Here is a 21067-nt window from a genome sequence, read left to right on the forward strand (position 1 = left end):
AACCTTTTTGAAGGTTGGCTGCTTTTTAATCTGCTTGCTCTGTAATCAGTAAAAAGGAAAAAGCTCCTTGAGGAGACCTAACATCTAAGATTCTTCCGTTGTTCTTCAGATGAGTTCTGTTCTTCCTCTAATGTTCTGTGAGGGCTCCCTAAGGAGACTGGCCTTTCTGTGCTAAAGGCAGCCTTTGTGCATATTCTCTTGTGTAATTTTTTATTATTTTAAGAAACACTCACTTCAGGTTTGACACTACAGTAATTTATTTTTAAACATAAACTGTATAATACAGAAAATAGAAGTTCACTTGAAAAAGCCTTGTCTAGTGGAAAGCATTGCTGCCCATGACAGGGAGTAGAACGTGATGATCTTTAAGGACCCTTCAACCCAAACTATTCTTTGATTCATACCTGTAACTACTCCCAGCCTTGACTAGCATGTGATTTATAAGCATCCCCTTGTGGCAATGTATTAACACCACTTGATACAGCTTTAGGTTTTGGTAAGAAGCTGAATGTTGTATTACACATTGTACATGGAAGTGTCCAGCTTATGTTACTACTCATCTGTAGACGTTCGTAGTCTTCTGAATCTGCTTTAACATCAGCTTTACTTTACATAAGTGACACTGGTAGTGATGTTTTTAGGAAATTAACACAAGCTTGTGTATTGTTTGATGTCATCTTTTTTTTTTTTTTGTAAAGGTGAGAGGGATTAAGATAAACTTCAGGTATATTTGGTTTTGTTTTCTAAGTATGTGATTTGTCTGTGTAGAGTTTTCTGTACAAAGCTGTAAAAATATTTGTCTTGCTAAGGTCAAGTCACAATATTAACTTTGTGTAATATTTACACTTTTTAACTTTTAAAACAGAAACTGTGGACTTAAATACATGAGTAGTTATTTATCATGGCATGTTTATATTCTTTGTAGCGTGCAATTTGAAACATAAGTTATACAAATGCCTGGTTGTCTGTATTTGGTCTCAACTGTTGTAGTTGAAGTTATATTGATTAGGAGCTGTTGATACAGGCCTCAGACTGAAAGAGGTGGTTTTTTGATCAGATGTTAGTAATTGTTAGTAATTGGGGGAAAGATTTAAAATTAAATGATGTGTTTTTGTCTAGTAGAGCAATATTTTTCTAAATTAGAAATGCATTACTATGCATATATTAGCTATGAGATTTGTTGCCCCCTTTAATGAATTTAATATGTGTTTTCTAGAAGCCTCCTACTGGCATGAGGCAAGTTAGTATTTGTCAGCGTTCGGAATTTGTGAGTCATTTAGTATTTCAGGGTAGTGAGTTTTATTTACCATGTACAAGTGTGATCATTCTGTGTTGCCATGAAAAGTACTCATAGCAAATTTCAGAACAAAAAATGTATTTCCAAGATACACTATATAAACCCAGAAGTTTTTCATAGTTGAAGTGTTTTGGTATCATTCAGATAAGTGTAATATAATTTCTGTCACTGCAAATGTGCCTCATTTAATGTTGTTGCTGTCTTCTGGCATTTGGTAAATCTGTTAAGTCAGTTCTTTCTGTGACCTACCTAGTCCTTATCCCTACAAATGAAAATACAGAGCTCAAAAGGTATTGACTGTTCTTGTTACTGCAATTCAGCATTGCAGATACTAAGGTGAAGATAAAAGCCTATGAAATAATTCAGGGCTTTAAATTTCTGTGTCTGTATTGTTAGTATTTAAAAATTATTTAGCAGCTGCATCAATGTTTTTAGATAAATTTCTATTTATATCCACTGGTTCTACCAAAGTAGAATTATAGATTGTTTTGGGTTGGAAGGGACCTCAAAATCATCCAATTCCCTGCCATGGGCAGGGACACCTTCCAGTAGACCAGGTTGCTCAAAGCCCCACTCAACCTGTCCTTGAACACTTCCAGGGATGGGACATCCACAACTTCTCTGGGCAACCTGTGCTGGTGTCTCACCACCCTCGCAGTAAAGAATTTCCTTCTAATATTTAATCCAAACCTACCCTCTTTCCATGCAAATCTTTATCTTCCCTCTTTAAGTAAAAGAAGAAGAAGAATGCTGAATGTACAGGCTGTATATCATTCACTCTTCCAAATTCAGAAAAACTAGAAAACAAATTAGAAAACTCATTCAAAAAATTAATGTTGACTTGAATTGAAGAAAATCTAGAAATGGAAATATTCAGATATGTTTGCAACAAATTTATTCTTCCCTTTCTAACATTGTATGATAATGATGATTCTCTTAATGTTCTTCATTCTACTGACTGAAAGTTTTAGTAAAAAAAAGAAAAGTTTAAAGAATTGTGAGCCCAAAATGTCTCCAATTATAGATGTGGAGTTTTTCTGTGATGTGTGAAAACCACAGCTTAATCTCGGTATTGGTGCATAAGTTCAATTTCACAGCTAACTTCTGGAGGGAAGGAGGGTAGGTTGGAAAAGTGGATGATCATGAATCAGAAAAGACAACTTAAGTGGCTTTACCATGTTGTCTCAAAGGCTGTCAGAGTGTATTGAAAAGTTGCAGTTATGCAAACAGCAACCAACCTCGTAAGTTTTCCATACTGCCTTAGAAAAAGGTATTTTGAATTTTTCAGTGTTTCTTTTTCAAATATATTTTACAAGTTCTGGGTGGTTTTAGTGATATTTATTTCAATGGTGCTTTTATCAACAAATAGAGTTAACTATAACTAAGTGAAATTCTATATACCAAAGATAAAAATCTGATTTGTTTTTTAGTTTAGAAAAATCTCTTTCTTTATTGCTGTATCTATATATAGCTCTCTCAATTGTCAAAGTAATATTCTTGTATTATGTCTGCTAATACTTGTCTAACATCTTAATTAAAAAAAGACTGATGAACTGTCAGTAAATTAAAATTGTGGGGTTTTTTTTCTTTTTCTGGAGGAAGACCGTTGCTTTTGCCAAACAAGAGAAACAATCACGTCATTTGATTAACTGCCACATATTAACCATTCTGAGCACTGAAACTGTGTAACATTTAGTAACTATTGGATCAAGAGAATGTAACTTCTTTGAAGGTGTAACTAATCTGAATAAGCTTGGAAGGATAAGATCCGTATTTTAAACACAATGTGGATTTCTGAAGTTGCTGTTTACAAAAACTGTTACAGTCTTTTTGACATTGTTTGCCTGTTCCAAGTGTCCCTGATTTCAACCTAGCACAATAACTGAGTAGGAGAGGGATTATCATCTTGGCAGGAAAAAAGTTACTCTATTAGGACCACACAGTGAAAATTTCAGATTATCTAAAGCAATCAGATTTCCGCAGAAATGGTTGTGGGAGTATTAGATTGCTGCTTTGAAAGGGATGCAGAAAAGTGGGGGGAGGGGGGCATGTGTTCATTTATAACCCGTGAGAAGGAAACTGTAAGATAGTTGCAGTGATAGTTATTGACAAAGAGAAGAAATTAGTAAGTGAATATGTAAGGCAAAATTTCTACTCTCTCTATAATTTTCAGTTTCCAAAAGCTAGGCACAGCCTGGTGGAAATTAATGGAAGTCTTTACACAGTGGAGCATTCTGCATCTTGTAATAGTGGCTGTTGAAATGCATCTGCTGGGATTTTCCTTGGTCCTTTCCTGCCACATTCTCCCTTACCCAAAACCAAAGCCTATTTCTTGCCTAGCTCCTAATTTTGCTGGGAGATGAATTGTCAACACCAGAGCTCTTGTCAGTAGAACCTTTCAGTCCAGGGAAGAACTTGCAGTGTGTTCTGTTGATGTGGCTCAGCAGATCTATTCAGAGGCACAGACCCCATCTAGATACAAGCCTGGCAATGCCCACTGTCCATTTCCAGTTCATGTATAACTGTGGGGGTAATGACACTGTCCTTCAGCCCAGCAAAGCCACTTACTTCTCAGATGAACCCTCTCAGTTCCATATGCTTCCTATGTGTATGCTCTTCCATGGTGTTTGAAGCAGAATTCTTTTTTTTCCAAGATACTTCATTTGCTTTGCAGCAGCTTTGAGCGAGATGGGAAGAGTTGTGTTTCCGTCACTTTAACACTGCCAAGAGGACAATATATGCAGTGAGGTCTCCTGGTGTGGCATGGAGGCTGCATGACCATGGTAGTATGGAATGAAGGGAGGGGCAATTCAGCTTCACATGGGGTTAGTTTGACTGGCAATGACTAGCAACAGGACTAGTAGTGATTGCTGGTATCAGTAATAACTACTTAATAGTATATGTACGTCTCCCTTAATTGAGCTGTGACATATTTAACAATGAATCTAAAAGACAGAGACAAACGTAGTTTGGGATGTGAAAAAATAAAAAATTGCATCGGCATTTCCATACCAGTGACTTGAGCAATCATTTGTGATTTCTGTGAGTGTTGCTAAAAGCCATGTACATGCTCTGTAAACTATCAAAACTTCCAGCTGCTGCTTCCAGGTGTATGCACTGCAATTGTGCTTGGTTGTGGGCAAGTCATTTAAATTTTGCACTATTATTAATCTGCTTTGGTGATCCTTGGGATTGAAATTACCTTTTGCTAAGTGCATGCACTTTGCCTTGTGAAGTGTTGAGTCCCAATTGGATTGCTGGATGATGGCTAAAAACCTATATATTACTGGGAAGCGTCCACTTGGAGAGTAATGTAGCTTTGTAGTCTGGTCCAGTGGAACTGATGGAGAATGCAATGAAAACACTCTTCCTCATCCTCTGTGCCTGATTTTTGTTTTTAAATGTAGCACTGTTTGATCATGGTATCACTGAGCATTCCAGTGTTGCCATTGCTGTCTTGGACTTCACTTCATAAGGGTGTCAAAGAGAGTCTCATCTTCTCCTAAAACTTTGCCCTGCTAAGAGATGTGGTGATTCTGTGGTCTTTCGAATTGTAATGTTAGGTTTGGGAAGAAAGAAAATGTGTTTGTATTTCAATGGGTTTATTCTATATGTTTTTTATTACAGCCTTTTGGGAAGTTTTTGTGTTCAACTGACAATGTAACGTATCAATTACTGTTATGGAAGAACCACAAGAACTGTATTCATTCACATTTGGCTTAGGTACATGTTAGCTTTGCCCAGACCTCTAAACCTGCCAAAGCCCAAATGATGAGTATTGGTAAAGACTGTACTGGTGAGGAGGAAAAAAAGCTGTTTGTGCAGAAAACCCACAGTATTTGACTGTATGATATTCAGTATAATAGAATATTGTAGTGTGTTTTATTGTGCTTTATTTCTGATATGTTGACAGTTTTTAGTTTGTCTGATTTTCATCAGTAAAGTCAATTTAATTGGTTATTCTTCCTGTCCCTAAAAGGCACATGAGAAAATTATGCTACCTTTCCTTGGTGAGTGGCATGATGGCTTGGCCACCATTTGTATTCTGCTGCATGTGTGTTTCCAGTCCTAAATGGCTAGAGACTGCTTTGGGTGGTTGCTGCTGGGAATGGGTTTCAGGGAGGGGTTCCCAGGACTGGATTTACTCTAAATAAACAGAGGCCGTGAGGGGAAAACTGTGTTTCATTAAGAGCTCTGGTTTAGGTTAAAGGGATAAAAATAGCTGAAGGACATCTCAAATTAGTTTAAAAACTAGAAAAGTGAAGAAAACCAATCTAGAGTATTTTTTAAGTTGCCCACATCTTTTTAGAGTTCTCTGCCTCACTCTCTTCTGTTCAGTGCAACTAGGTATAGAATCCAAAGAGATAGCTGAAAAGATTCAGCTGTCAAAGCTTCAGATTCCACAACACAGTCTTTTTTAGTCAGTGCTGTCAGTACTTGTGTGTGTCTTCTCTGTTCTGCCAAAATATGTTCCTGAAAGTTTCCGTTTTCTATTCTGGTTTTAGGCAAGATGCAAGAAATGGAAGTAAAGTACCAGCAAAACCTTCTACATATTGGAGAGACAATTACTGCATCTTTCATTACAATTGCTTTAGTTACTCATAAAAATGTTCTGTACTAGACTAGTTTACATGTGTGTTGTATGCTTTGTGTAAAGAAAACATAATTATTTGCCTTCTACCCAGTATGTTCTTACCAGAATGTTGTGGACATGCATTTTTCAGTCTTGCACATTGGCAAAGTTACAGTGACTCCACTTTCTGCAAATACTCTGTATTAAAAAGATATGCTTTATGTTTAACTTTGCAGATCCAGAATGCTAATGATGTGCTAATAGCACCACTGGAGAAGTTTCGAAAAGAGCAAATAGGAGCAGCAAAAGTAAGTGGCTGGGGTTGTTTTTCATTTCATGTTTATTTGAGTTTATCAGTGTCTTTTGAAGGCTGTACTGAAAACAGGCATTTTGTATTCAAACTGACTTGGTGCCATCCTCATTAATTTGTTAGTAAATTGTACTAAATTCTTTGCTTCAGAGGAGGAGACGATTTAGAAATGAAGCTTAAAGATTGATAATATGCATAGGGCACAGCTCTTGCTACTGTTGCACATTCCTACCATCTGGCATTGTGTTCATCTTCTGATGTCTGCATTTACATTATGCTGCATCTTGGGTTAACCCAGAACCACAGGGAGGATTCAAAAAAATCCTTAAGTGGACATTGCATAAAGACAGAAGACAGTTTCAGCATAATCTCTGCCTCTGGTTTCCCTTTCCTCCTTACATGGCTGATGCAATGCAGTGGTTCATGTTCATTTTGCCAGAGTATTCATCTTAATACTCTCCAAAGATTTTCCCATGATGGAAGTGCTCCAGTTGATAATTTTCTCTGGTTTGTTGGTTTTAAGTGTTGTATCTGTGTGAGAGAGACAGTGCAGGTTGTCTATACCAGGGTTCAGTAGTCAGCTCAGAAAATCAGATATATTGGGGAAAAATATGTGAAATTAACTGTTAGCCTTGAAGACCTGTTTTCAGCTTGATCCTGAATTCTTAAGTGGCTATCAGTGACTGCTTTGATCACAGTCTCTGAGATATGCATAGAGGCTGTGGTAGTCAGCTAGAGGTCAGTTACAGTTCCTTTTGTCTTCATAAACATACTAGTTCTGAAGCATTTTGCATCTTATATTAGTGCTCATAAAAATTTCTGGGAAATGTTCCATTTGTAAGGTTAAATGAGTACAAAAAAAAGCTCTCTCATGTTGCAGGTGAGGTTGTGTTTATGCTGTACTCAAAGAAACTCAGAAGAACAGAGCTATTGGAAAGAGACACCAAGGGTTTATACTTCTTGTATTGCTATTGTGAATGTGTGGCAAACACATGGGACTGCTTCTGCACAGGAACTAAGTAGATGTTTGTGAAGAATTTTTACTGCGAACTTGAGGTTAGATTTCTCTGAAATGGGTGTTTTTTACCCTTTCACTTGATATGTTTTTGTGTACAACTACATTCTTCTCTTGTCCCACCCCTATGCTGCTTTGAGATGCAGGGCTGGGAGTTTATTTACCATGCTACATGAATCAGAATGTAATCCCAGCACAAAATTATTTTTAGTTTTCAGTAGGTTTTAGTAGTGTCATTTAGTTCTTGGTAGTACTGTTTCATTTCATAATCTTATAGTTTAAGGGATATCATTCTTCTCTTCAGAGCACCCTATTTGAAAGCTCAACCCACCATACTGATTGCCTTGCTGTATGACAGAGACAATCCATAGGTGGTTCACAGGTCTCTCTTCAGAACTCTATAGAGACTCAGGTTTCCTTTCAATGTATCACTCAGTAGATGTCAACACATACGCAATGATCTAATTGAAGATGACTCCTTTGGTTTTTTGTATCATCAAGAGCATTAAAGGCAGGGCAAGAACAACAAGACAGGTTGAGTCTTCTCTGTGGCTGGTTTCTTTTCCAAATCTCTTCCTTATAAATATGGGCAGCTGCTCCTCTTTGAGCTGTTGTTTTGACTTGTCTGTGGTCACACTACAGTGTACAGAATGAGTTCAGGAGGGAGCCTGCCTCAGCTAACTCTTATGCCAGTGTCTAATGCACTTTATTATGCAGTGCTGTGTGTTTTGGAGAGTCCAGGATACTTGGCTTGACACGTGGATACCCTAAAGAGAGCTCTCCCAGGTCATTGTTTTATAAAATGTCAAACAAACATATTTTCTAGCACTGCACATGGAGTTCAACTGCCAGACTCAGAAATGAGAGATTCAGAATGCCATCATAACCAAGTGTGATACATTTGCCTTTGAAATTTTTTTTATCAGTGGAAGCAATTATGCAGTTAAATGGTATCAACACAAACAAGTCAGAGCTTAATTACATGCAGTATTGTTTTCCTAATAATTACAAAATAGCAAAGTATGATCTAGGAATAATGAGACCCATATGAAACAGAGTAGAAATTTGGGCTTTGTGAAACCCATTACTGGTAAAGTGGAGAACATGGCCCTATTGCTTTACCCCTACTTTGGTTCACTGGGATCAGCTCTTGAGCATTTATGAACTCTTATAAATATAGAATGAGTTTAACTTGCTAGTTATTTATCTGCAGTTAATGAATGTTTGCACAGAGATTTGGCTCTTTGAACTGCTCTGGGATGATCTGTTCTGATAATCAAACAAAAGATATAGATGTTTTCTTCTTGTTTGCGTTTCAGCAGCAAGTTTCAGAGAACATTGAGAATGTCACTTTTTATTTGTGGTCTTTTCTAGACACATCAGCTGAGTGGACCTTACCAGGCGTGAGCTGTTTTTTTTCCCTGTAGTGTTAATCTACAACAGTATGTAGAACTGTATTTATATCAAATCCAAACTTGCTTCTGTGTCTCTGTCATCCCTCTCTTGCCCAAAACCCCAAAACATTTCTGTGTTGCTCTCTGAAGAAGAGCCAGAGATGTCCCCCCTGACTGGAAGCTGGTGAAATTTGTCCCAGTTTTCAAGAAGGGCAAGAAAGAGGACCTTGGAAACCACAGGCCTGTTAGTCTGACTTCAGTGCCTGGTAAAGTTATGGAGAAGATTATTCTGGGAGGTATTAAAAAACACCTGAAAGTGCAGTCATTGGTGACAGCCACCATGGCTTCATGCGGCAAAAGTCCTGCTTGTCAAACCTGATTTCCATTTATGACAAGCTAACCCATTTAGTTTATCAAGGGAAGCCAGTTGATGTAATCTTCCCAGGATCCTTCTGGACAAAATGTCCAGCATTCAGCTGAATAAACTCATCATGCTGTGGGTGAGAATTGGCTCCCAGGTTGGGAACAAAAGGTTATAGTGAGTGGGGTGGCATCAGACTGGTGACCTGTCACCAGTGGGGTTCCAGAGAGCTCCATCCTTGGCCCTGTGCTCTTCAACATCTTCATTAATGACTTGGACACAGGACTGGAAGGGATACTAAGCAAGTCTGCAGATGATAAAAAATGGGAGGAGCTGTTGACTCTCTCAAAGACAGGGAGGCTCTGCAGAGAGACCTCAACAAATTAGAGGACTGTGCAGTCACCAACCATATGAAGTTCAACAAGGGAAAGTGCTGGATTCTGCACCTAGGATGGAGCAGCCCTGGGTGTATGGACTGGCTGGGGAATGAGATGCTGGAGAGCAGGGCTGCACAAAGGGACCTGGGGATCCTGGTTGGTGACAAGTTGAACACAAGTCAGCAATGCCCTGGCGGCCAGGAGGACCACCCATGCCCCAGGGGTACATTGCTGGCTGGGCAAGGGAGGGGATTGTCCCACTCTGCTCTGCACTGGGGCTGCCTCACCTCAAGAGCTGGGGGCAGTTTTGGCCCAGCTTGGCACAGTATATGAAGGACATTAAGCTATGACAGAGTGTCCAAAGGAGGGTTATGAAGGTGGTGAGGAGTCTGGAGGGGAAGCAGTATGAGGAGACCACTGGCTTGTTCAGCCTGGAGGAGACTGAGGGGAGACTTCATCACAGTCTTCAGCTTCCTCATGAGGGGAAGCAGAGGGGCAGACACTGATCTCTTCTCTGTGATGACCAGTGACAGTACCCAAAGGAATGGTCTGAAGCTCAGTTAGGGGAGGTTTAGGTTGGATATTTAAAAAAGGTTTCACCAGAGGGTGGTTGCGCGCTGGACCAGGCTCCCCAGGGCACCAAGCCTGATGGAGTCCAAGTGTTTGGACAACACTCTCAGGCACATGATGTGACTCTTGGGAGATGGTCCTGTGCAGGGCCATGAGTTTGACTCGAAGATCTTTGTGGGTCTCTTCCAATTTAGGATATTCTGTGATCTTGTGATTCTGTGGATGGTGCAAACTCCACAGGATAGCTGATAGATGTCATTATTTATAGAGCTATCACTTTACAATTAATTTGCATCATAACATCTTTTGGACAAACATTTAAAGAGACTAAGTATAGAAGCCTGAGACTGGTATGCCTTTAGCATTGGCAAAGTTAGCAGTAGCTAGAGATGGAAGCAGTTGTTGGTTGTTGGATTCTGTCTTCTAATCGAACTTTGAAATTATAAATTTTCATAACCTGTTAAGCTGTGTAGCCAAATTTTGTGGAAGAAAAATATTATTAGATAGCTGTGTTACCAATATACGTAACAGGAAATTATATTAGGTACTACTGTGAGATTTTGCTGGGGGGAAGATTATGTGAGAGAACACTTAAAAGTGCTTCCTGGGCTTTTTTCTTTCTTATATAAAACACCAGATAAAATTCAGTTGCAGATAAATACAAGCAAAACACCACTCCCCCCCTCCAAGGGAAAAAAGGAGAAAATGTTATTAATTATGAGAATCACCATTTTATTTTAATAATAAGTAACTTCACAAGATTTTTGCCACCATGATGAATATCCTATAGATGTTTTTAATATAGAGAATGAGGCTATTTCATTTTTTCTTCAAAACTATAATGAGTTTAGGCAAAAAATATGGTCACAGGAATCAAAGAAAATATGGAGGATAAAATATATCCTGTTGATGTTACAAAGCTATATTTTAAGTACAAGGACAGTATAAACTCAGAGTGCAAAGTTCAAGTGTTTTTGGAACATCACAAGAATAACATTAAAGACCAATTCTTCACATGCACTTCAAAAACCTGAAGGTACCCAACAAATTTGAGAAACATTCCCCATAAAACATTAGTGTTTGTAATCTAACCAGCAATATACAAATCTGCATCACTTGCTCTTCTTGATTTATACTACCCGCTCTTCTGTTTTTATTGCACATATTTCAGTTATTCCTTTTCTGTACACACTCAGTTTAAATAAAGCTAAGTTCTCTCCAGAGACTGCACAAACCCAGCTTTGCATTGGACAGCCTGTTGATTTACTCCATCTGAGTTTAAAAAAATGACCTCTCCAATTATTGTAGCAAGGCGAGCAGAAGCTGGGTGAGGTAACTGGGAAAGGATTCCAGGCACGAAGCCTTTTGCCTTATTTGGTCAATGTGGTTTGCGAGGCCCCAGCTGGTAACTTTGGTGAGCTCATTGTGTGATGTGTTATGGACAATAAAGCCAAACCTTCCTCTTTCTTTTTATCCATTGAGTACAGTATTTAGCAATATTTGTTCCAATATTTGTTCATTGACCTTTAATACAACTTAAATCAGATCAAAGACAACAGAAGCAATTCTGGTTTTAAGACTTAAAAGGAGAATTTTGTTTCCTCCTTACAATTCCATCTGTTTGTTTTAGAAAATAGTTTATTTTGGCCAGGAGGATTATTTTTTATCATTATTTAATTTCATTCATTTATTCAAAGCTGTGAATTCCTTTCTACTTGGGAAGCAAATCCATATTCACTGCTGGGATTAATCTTCCTGCATCTTTGCTCACATCTATCTTCACATGTAGGCATGCAGAAGGTGGCACGTTCTCTCTGTGTTTAATTTGAGTTGTCTGGAAATTGCGGAGCATAAAACAAACAAAACCCCCCATTTTTTAAGGTCTGTCAGAAAGCTGTCAAAGCAGAGTTTTAGATAGGTATCTGAGATGGTTAAAAATACCAGAACGCCCATTTGGTGAACCAGTTTCCTCGGTATCTGATCAAATCTTAGCACTTGTTGTCCTTTAACTGAGAAAAATGAGTGACCTTGCTGTAGTAGGTACGGCAGGGGGTGTTTCATTACAAGCAGTGTCTGTCACTCAAGCTTTGGTACTTGCATCCACTAGATTTGGTTATTTTAATGGCAGTCTGAAATACGGAGGGAGGGGGACAGGAGAAAGAAGCACAAAGAGGGCAGGCCAGGATAATTGATGGCCAAATGTTTTGAGTTAAAATGCAGACGTTTCTCAAAAATGGTTACTACCGGTTACCTGATCTCTTTTTTGATAACTTATTCTGTAGGCAAGGAAATGCAGGGGATCAAATCTATTTCTATTTCAGCCAGGCTTTTACAGCACTCTACATGAGTCTTACGATGTAGTTTAGATAGGGCTTAGTATGAGAAGGAGGAACTGGCTCATGGGAAGAGGGCAGTGAGTTTTGTTTATGGGAGAGACTAGTCAGAGAGAAGTCACCAGTTAGAAGATCCCATGGGGCAATTTGAGATCAGTCTGTTGTTTTATTTTTGGTAATGACCAGGTAAAAAAATTCTGGTGGTATTGCTGTAGGTTGCTGAGCTAGAGGAGGAGGATTGGAGGATTGGGAATAAAGTGTGAGATGAAATAACTGAGCATGAGGAATTGAGGCTACTCAATGGTCATGAGACAGCTGCATACCAAAAAATCTGCTGTACTGATAAATAACATAAGTGGCAATCTCTTTAAGTATTATAGGTTAGTAGACATCTATCACTGGTAGATAGAAAAGTACAAATTCTCTTTAGCTTTTCTTTTATGTATACAAATCTTCAAGTTTTGGTTAAAGTTTCTGAACTGTGAAAGTTGTAAATTGCACTTAAAAATACATTTCATTCCTAGGTTTTGGTCCTAGAACACTTTTATTTGAGAAATAATTCCATATATGTTGTCTAATCTGATATTTTACTTTAACTAGTATTAACAAATGCAAGAACTGAGAAATCAGGACTCACATTCAATAAAAATATATAGTATAAAATTATTTTTAAAACAGATCAAATGTATTTTCCCTTATTTATTCAAATAAATGTATGGAAATATGAAGCAGTGAAAGACCTTTTTTTGCCACAAACAAAATAATTGTAATACCATAGTATGATTAGCCATTGCTTCTTCTACACTTGTGTATGTGAAATATTTGGGAAGTTTCAAAAACAGCGGTGAAGAGCCCAGTATGCATACACTTCATCTTTTCAAGAGGTCTTACTTTCTCCTGTGCAGAGCCAAACTATTAAACTGGGAGATAACACTGGCTGAGCACCTGGACCCAGAGTTTTTTTGAAGCAACTGGTCTTCTTGGGACAGCTCTTGTCGTTATGCAAATGCAACAAAATTATTTTCTCATTGCAGTTTGCTTCACTTCAATTACTGTTTCACTGAAAGTTGATAAACTTTTAGGAAGTTAACAGAAAGAAAAAAAAAAAAAAAAAAGACAACAGTCCGAAAAGCTTGTTTAACTTCTAGTGTATTCTTTTAAAAAATGAGAGTGAAAACTCAAATCTCATAACTAAAAGATTGTGGACACAGTGATTAAAAACTGTTGTTCAGTCATTCTGTTAACCAGAGGTGTTTGTGAGGAAAGCAGTTAATGTTACGTGCATAATCAGTTTAAATAAATTCTGTTAACTGCAATCTTTCTGTTATAAGTTAGTGTGATTAACTGCTTGCTGACTAAAACTGGTTTCTGAAGCTGTGTTTTTTCTGCAGTTTAATAAAATTCTAATTTGCATCATAAAGAAAACAGATATAAATTAAGGATAAATAAATTAGTCCCCTGTAGTAAATTGGAAAATAATTTACTATTCTGCCATAACATTTAAGAATTAAGGCTTAGAATAAATGTGTTAATTGGTGGAAATGCTTAAGTGAGCATGCAGTGTACCTTTCTTGGCAAAAAGAACCTTTTTTTTTTTTAATCTACAGTTAGTAAAACAAAAGACATTAAAAACCTTGGTAGTAAGTATCAGCCTTTTTACTGGAAAATGACAAAAGAACGTAAAAATGCAAGAGAACTTTGACATTTTCTAATTAAATTAAGGCTTTTTTTTCTTGCTAATCTGCTGCAGCCTAGTGTAATGTGTGTCACAGGAAGGTTGCATCCTGACCCTGCATAGCTGCTAGAATTCTGCTGGAGTCCTGAGCTGTGATCAAAAGTATGAACAAGGACATTGATCTTAAAACTTAATATCCAGCTCACCGGGGAACTAAACTTCTGAGTGTTTCAGAGCATGGAGGATTTGGCAAATAGAATGCAGTAGCACTACTCTTCTGTTACTTTCTTTCTAGCCTTGCTCTTAGCCACAGCATGGACAGGATCATGTTCCACACCTGAAAAACAGGTCTCAAGGTTGTTGATGAGACTTTCAAACTCCCAAGAAGGATTTAAGAGAAATACAGGAAGTGGCCAATTGCCCAGGTACAGAGCAGGACAGGACTTAAAGAAGCAGGGAGTTTGGTATTTTGCTCCCTGCACAAGATGTCAATCTTCATTCATCAATTCAAAGGCACCTAGTCCCCTGCTCTTTCTCCCCTTGTTCAAAATAAGACTTCATCCTGAGTTTTAGCATCCTTTATCAAACCAGATTTATTATGTTTTGACAAAGGCAGCTGCGTTCTCTTGCCCTACAGGGATTAAATCTTCATGGATTACTTGAGAATTGGATGTTATGTAGTGCCACAGCTATACTGAGCACTTAATGCTTAAGTCAGGAGGCTTTATACATGAGTATGAATTCATCTGTAATCTTATTCTGTTACATGTTGGGGTTTTCTTTTACAGTTTGGGGGAAAATAAGAATCTTTTTCTGCATTGCTTCCCTTTGTTTTGTGGTGTAGTTAACAGCATAAAAATAGTTATGGTTATAGTTACAGTTTGGGTGTTGTTTGGACATTTCTCAGATGATGTGGGGTCTATGGGTCTTTATTCAACACCTATGGTGAAGTTGCCTTTTTCTGTTCTAAATAGAAAATCACTTGATCAGCTCTATTGCCATAGGTTTCCCTTCATCCAGTATCCTGTTCTATCTATGCAGCAGGCTCTGCAGGGGCCTGTGAATATACAAATTTGAATCTCTTTTCAATATAGCAACTTTGCTTTTGGTAAAGCAAACTCTGAAATAGCTCTGTTCCAAAGTGAAGTGGATGATAGTGTCCAGGAAGTATCACTTCTGTTACTGTAACAAAAATGGACATCATTGCTTGAAACTTTAATGTGTCTTGGTAGATATGGGAGTATCAAGAGATCCATCTTTCCACCAAATAAAGCAGCTTTGTTATTTCAGGACCTGTCAGGTTATAGTAGCTACCACAGAACCATTTGTTCCTTTGGAGTTTGCCAAGAAGGGGTGGTCTCAGATTCTTGTCTTGATGAGAAGATTAAACCCCCACCCCCAAGAAGTAATCTGAGAACCCTGAGTGAGTTTAACAACGCCACTGGAGAGACATAACTTTTAACCCCAAAGTGATAGTTTGTGTTCTTTTATCAGTGTTGTAAAAGGGACTCCGAAAATAGATGCTTACAAAACAAAACAAAATCACTTCTGACATTGACCCCAGACTGTTTCCTTTTTTTCCCCCAAATATCTGTAAACAGCACAGTTTCTAGTTGCGTGTATTAATCTAAAAAATTTCTCATAACACGCCTCAAGTTCTTCCTCAGGTCAGCAGTGCAGTCCTGTTGCAATGACGTTGGAGGTGCCCTGGGACCATGAGCTGTGCTGAATGTGCTGTTGGCCCACTGAGATCAGTGATGTTGGCTGATTGGTTGGCATAGATGGGAGATTCCCAAAGAGTGTTTAAAAAAAGAAATTACTAGTTAAGAAAGAGATATTTTTATCTTCAGCTTTTAAAATAAAGCAGTGAGTATGTGAAGTTATAAAATGGGCTGTCGGAATTGCTTTATTTGAATGACATTTTGTTCTTTGCAGCTTTTTTTTTTATCTTTGCCCTTAGTGCACAAAGCAAAGATGTTGCTAACTGTGGAGATGAAATGGCCTCTTCATGAATTCCTAAAAAACGTGGCTTTCTTTTTGAAATCATTTAAAGTCATAAGTTTTTGTACAGGAACAAAACTCTTCCTGATATGATAAAATATTTTCAACTTCAGAAAGCTATCCTGAACCTGATGCAGAGAAAAGTTTAAAAAGTCAGTTTCTGCTGTTCTAGGGGGCTTCTCCATATTATTTAAGCAGTAACTTGATAATACCCTAAGTAAGCTATTCCAGCAAAAATACTTCATATTTAGTAAAGCAATAAAACTAGATTACGTGTGTAGACTTACCAGTCCTGCTGTTTGGGCAGGAATTTAGCAGATTCCCAGACATCGAGCAGCTACTCCTGGAATCGGCAAATGCCAAATAAACTCGAGACAGCTCTGCAGCTGAATAACAGGGAGTTTAATATGTCCTGCTTTGTGACCTGACAGTAATGGCAGGTTTGCACGTCTTTGCACAGCAGTGCTGGGAACTTCTAATGTTTTTGTTTCCATTTCAAGAGGGAATTTTTTGGAGAGAAACTAATGACATCCTACAAACGCATTTTCTCAGTTAACAGTATCTGCTTTTTAATTTGAAAACATCTGATGGAATTACATAGAAAATTATTAGGAAAAGACTGTAGGATTCTCCTCTTCCAGGATACACTTCTGAAAGTACCTGATACTTGGATCTCTAAAGGCATTACAGAGGGAAAATAAAATTTTCTTTACAAGTTTATGAACCTGAAAGTAAATTATCTCTTGCAAGGTTGTTCAGTATTTTACACAGATGTGAACTCCAGTTTAATTAGTTTTGGGTTGTTTCAAGTATATTTCAGTTTTATGTATTCCTTACCTGATTTTAATTGAGGTTATTTTTTAAACTGCCAGTTTCTAATATCTGTCTTCATAGCTTTAATGCTGCTAAACAGTCTTGTATTCCAAGTTTATTGCCTTGTTATACTCCGTAGTTGCAATATGTTCTTTTTATTATAATTATTTGTGTCTTACACTATATTGTTTTCTGGTTCATCATGGTTTGCATATGGTTGTTCTTTTTTAGTAAAGAATTGGTTTTAAGATTTATAGTCATTTGGACATTTAATTTTCTACATGATGCATTCAGCTTCAATTTGGAAGTGTTTTCACTAGCAGTTATGAGGAACATAAGACATAATTTATGACTATATTAACCCTATTTTATGTCGATCAACAAGAATTTCTTTATGAACTATGGTACAACTTTGTTTCACTTCATATTATTTGCTAACGATACATGAGCCATGTCCTTTAACCTTCTAACTTTCTTATGGATTTGGGGAAACCCTATAGCCTAACAATACATTAAATTCTGTTTTGGAGGAAGAGGAGGAGGGAAGGACTTTTATATAACCTTTGCACTTTTTCTTCTGAAAAAAAAAAAGCTTGTGACTTCTTTCAGCCGGATCTTGAACCCTTAGTGTTCACATAACAAATCAAAATTTCTACCAAAGAGAAATTCTTCCCATTCAGACATCTATTAAAATGCAGCCCTTGGTCTCAGATGCCAATGATAATTTCAATTTTACTAAAACCAACCAAAAGCCAGCAACTCACCAACTACTTCCATGAGAATGCTCAACAAAACCTCAGGCAACATGAAATGGAAGGTGAATTTATGTTTTTTCTCCTCAAAGGAGAAGTTGTGAGACTCTGAGATTCCACATTTTCCAAGAAGTCCATAGGATCTTACCTCAAATCAGTCTTTCCAAGACTTAAGTTTGGTTTGTTTTCTAGTCTACAGTTCTACTTTTGTATGTCCTGCTACTTAGTAAGAGATGGTACCCAAACTTACAACTCCAAACAAAATCCCACTAATTTTGTAGAAATATTTTTGTTTGGGAGGTAATGAAAAAGATGGCTTCGAAAAAATATATTTGAAGTCTAACATTTTAGCAATGAACCATCTCCAGTCTGTTGCTGCAAAAATTGACGTTTTTGCAGTTGTCAAAGAGAAAGAAAAGGGATGCGGGTTTATTTATCTCTGCAGAGTTCACTGTTGCCTTCAGGTTCTTCAACTGACAAATGTGTCTGACTTGATCTATATTCAAGTCTTACTGTTGTGTTTCTGTGCCAGTTTCTACAGTTTCTTCACCTCAGCTTGAGCTGGTGAGAAAAATATGTACTAATTCTCTGTGAGGGGAAGAAAGAAATCATCACGGCCATGTTTCACAATGTTCACTTGCTTTGTAATTCTTTGTATTCTCATCTTTTCAAGGTATTGACCTATTTTCTCCAAATAGTTTCTTTGCAATGATTTCTGGTTTAATTTCCTTTCTTGATCATTTTAAAATAATTTCTTGCAGAGCATGTTTATTTTATGGTTTCACAAGGATAACGCGTTTCTGGGGTTTTTTTAAGGATTAGCATGTTAAAGTGTAAAATATGAACTTTGGGACAAAGAGTTAAAAAGATTCTTTATGGACAAATACAAGATGTAGCTATGCTCTGCTAATAGATAAATATAACACCAAAAATTATTGCAACTAAAAAAAGGGAAATGAATGAGAAGGATGGCAGAGACTCTTTTTGGAAAAAAAAAGAGCAATCATTTATGTAATAATTTTGAAGATACATGGAACAATTTTGACATTAAATACTGCACACAAAGCAGTGGCAGACCATTATAAAAATGCCAGATTTCTTGATGTTCCCTCTGGAAAAGGAAAGTCAACTTCAAAATAAAACAACTATTTCTGCTTTATATCTAAAAATACAGACAGCTAATGGGTAAAATTTGTAGAAATAGTGCCAGTGATTTGTAGCATGTATATGATTAGTTACAGCATGGAATCAAAATCTTTCAGAACAGGACAAAAACTGTCTAACTCAATTGGGTCAAATTTTTAATAACCTTCTTAATAGTTGATGTCTGGTCTTTTCACAGCCATAAATATTTGTAAAACGAGAGGGATACAAGAACATCTTTTGAGTTAAACTTCTAACTGGCATGCCTATAATTAGTAGTATCTCAAGCAAAATTCATTTTTGAAAGAATAATTTTTTTGGAGGTTGTCCAATCAGTGTTGAAATAAAAATATACAGGAAATCTGAGCAGAGAGAGTAAAACCAGGAATTAAACCTGGATCCGGTATTACATGACTTAAGTCTCTCAAGAGGGTACTGGAAGTTAGTAAGGCTCCATTAAATTCTGGAAGCTGGGTGTGTGGTTAAGTGCTTTCTTAATGGGGTTCCTAGAAATTTGAAGCATTTAGAACTGTAAATATTTTTGAACTGATTAAGGCTTGATGCACTGAGAATGGTTAAACAACTAAACAGAGACATTTTCAGTGTTTAGAGTCTGCAGGACTTGGTCTAGACAAAAGGTGTTGATGACTTACACATCAGTGTAAAACACACCAAGGATTAATATTATGTAATTTCTCTTTTTCTGTGTTTAGATTTTTTTTTTTTTTATTGCACCCAAATAATTATCTCACATGGATTTGGGATGGTTTTTTTTTCCTATGTTCTACCTGATATTTTGAAAGAAATGGTTGATACTTTTCCAGGGCAAAGAGAAAGGATGAGGTTTACTTTCAGGAAAGATGTGCAAGGATGAAAGGAAGCTGGAGTCTGAAGGGGATAAGAGACAGTATGGAGGTCAGGAATTAGCATCTTCCTAATGGCCACATGCCTTAACCTTTGTGTCATGGCTTAACCTTTGTGTGATCTGTTCTGGTAACAGAGCAGCACGAGCTTTCTTACCCAAGCACGTCTCTTCTCCTTGGGGTTTGATCCAACGTGGAACCTAGGCAAAAGCGATCATCTGTCTCCTAAACTTTGAGGAGATAGTTTTGCATGGAAACTTTTTTTGAAAACCTCCTAGCATGTGGAAGAGTAGAATTCTCAGTCTTATGGGCACAGATTGCTGGGGCTGGGATTCAGGTTATTCATTTGGGCAGTGGCTGTATGTGTTTTGAGGGCTGCAGAAGAACAGGATAAAGCTGGAATAAGCTGTCTGTGACTCCAGTTAGGATGCGCCTGTGTGCTGTGAGTCACCGACTGTGTGTGTGAGACAAGAGTTATTTTGGCATAAACTGAAGTGTTTCTTCTCATCCAGAACATGAATCACCTGCTTCTGAGTGTATTTTTTTTTTGTTAATTTTTATTAAGTAAACAGATTTCAGAGGCTTCAATACATCCAAATATGTGGGTTTTACTGGCACTGTGAAGGACCTTCTAAGCAAACGAAACTCACTCACCTGTTGGGGCCAGTATTTTTTATACTTTTCCCAGAAACATGTCTGAGTAATCACAGCAATGCCAGAAACACTGTCCTGCTGCAAACTTATTCCTAGGAGTATCACTGGGTAAAGACACTAATGCAGTCCAAATTGCTAAGACATCTTTATTTGCAGTTTACTTCTGTTAGTCTTTTTACTTTGTCAACTTCTACCTTTGAAGGAAGAAGGTCTTCTAAATCTGGAAAAGAAGGAAGAGGTTGATCAGATGTACTGTCTCTGAAAACACTGCACTTGGGCCAGAGGTTGTCCTGGTGATGAGGAAACTCCAATTTGTAGTTTTCTCTTTAACTTAACTTGTATAAAAACTGTGAAGGCAGTGGCTAAGCAGATCTGTGACAATGCAGAGGTGCAGTCTTGGAGGAGGCCTGCAGAAGACCAAGAGAGCCTTCAAATTCCATGTTTCCTTATGGATGGTGCCGTGGAGATCTTTATGAAGCTTCACATGAGATACAATATGCCATAAAACCACAATTACTTTATTTGAACTTGTTTTTTTCTTGTTCTTGGCAGTCGGGGGGGTTTATCTGTTTAGATGTAATCATTTACTTCTTGTGTTTTTCTTTTTACATCTAAAGAGAGGATGTGATGTGTAATTCACAGGTTTTTTTATAGATCAAGGCAGAAAATAAAAGTGATTTGATTTGGCTCATTGGGAGCCACATTAGATGTATCAATAGTCCCCTCTTGGCATTGATATATTTTTGATGTGCTGTGTGGAGGTATTTCAGATGGCAAAGTCCCATTGTCACACCTTTTTCTTTGATTCTCACCAAGCAGCTTAGACTTCAGACTCTTTTTTAGCTTGTTAGTAAAAGTTATGTTAATGTCAACATGAGCTCAAGCGGCTGACCAGACTTTGGGTCATTCATTACCTATTGATCAGCTTGGTTCTGA

At 37.5% G+C, this 21067-nt stretch overlaps 1 protein-coding gene across 1 annotated transcript in view; it reads left to right on the forward strand.

Moving 5' to 3' along the window:
• ARHGAP42 (Rho GTPase activating protein 42) overlaps window positions 1–21067 on the forward strand; it is a 148211-nt gene that overhangs the window by 73311 nt on the left and 53833 nt on the right. The window contains exon 4 of the mRNA XM_048294611.1: window positions 6107–6178. Within this exon, the coding sequence (XP_048150568.1) occupies window positions 6107–6178 (72 nt within the window). The remainder of the gene's footprint in view (window positions 1–6106; window positions 6179–21067) is intronic.

Source organism: Corvus hawaiiensis, chromosome 2 (genome assembly GCF_020740725.1).
Source record: "Corvus hawaiiensis isolate bCorHaw1 chromosome 2, bCorHaw1.pri.cur, whole genome shotgun sequence".
Lineage (NCBI taxonomy): Eukaryota > Metazoa > Chordata > Aves > Passeriformes > Corvidae > Corvus > Corvus hawaiiensis.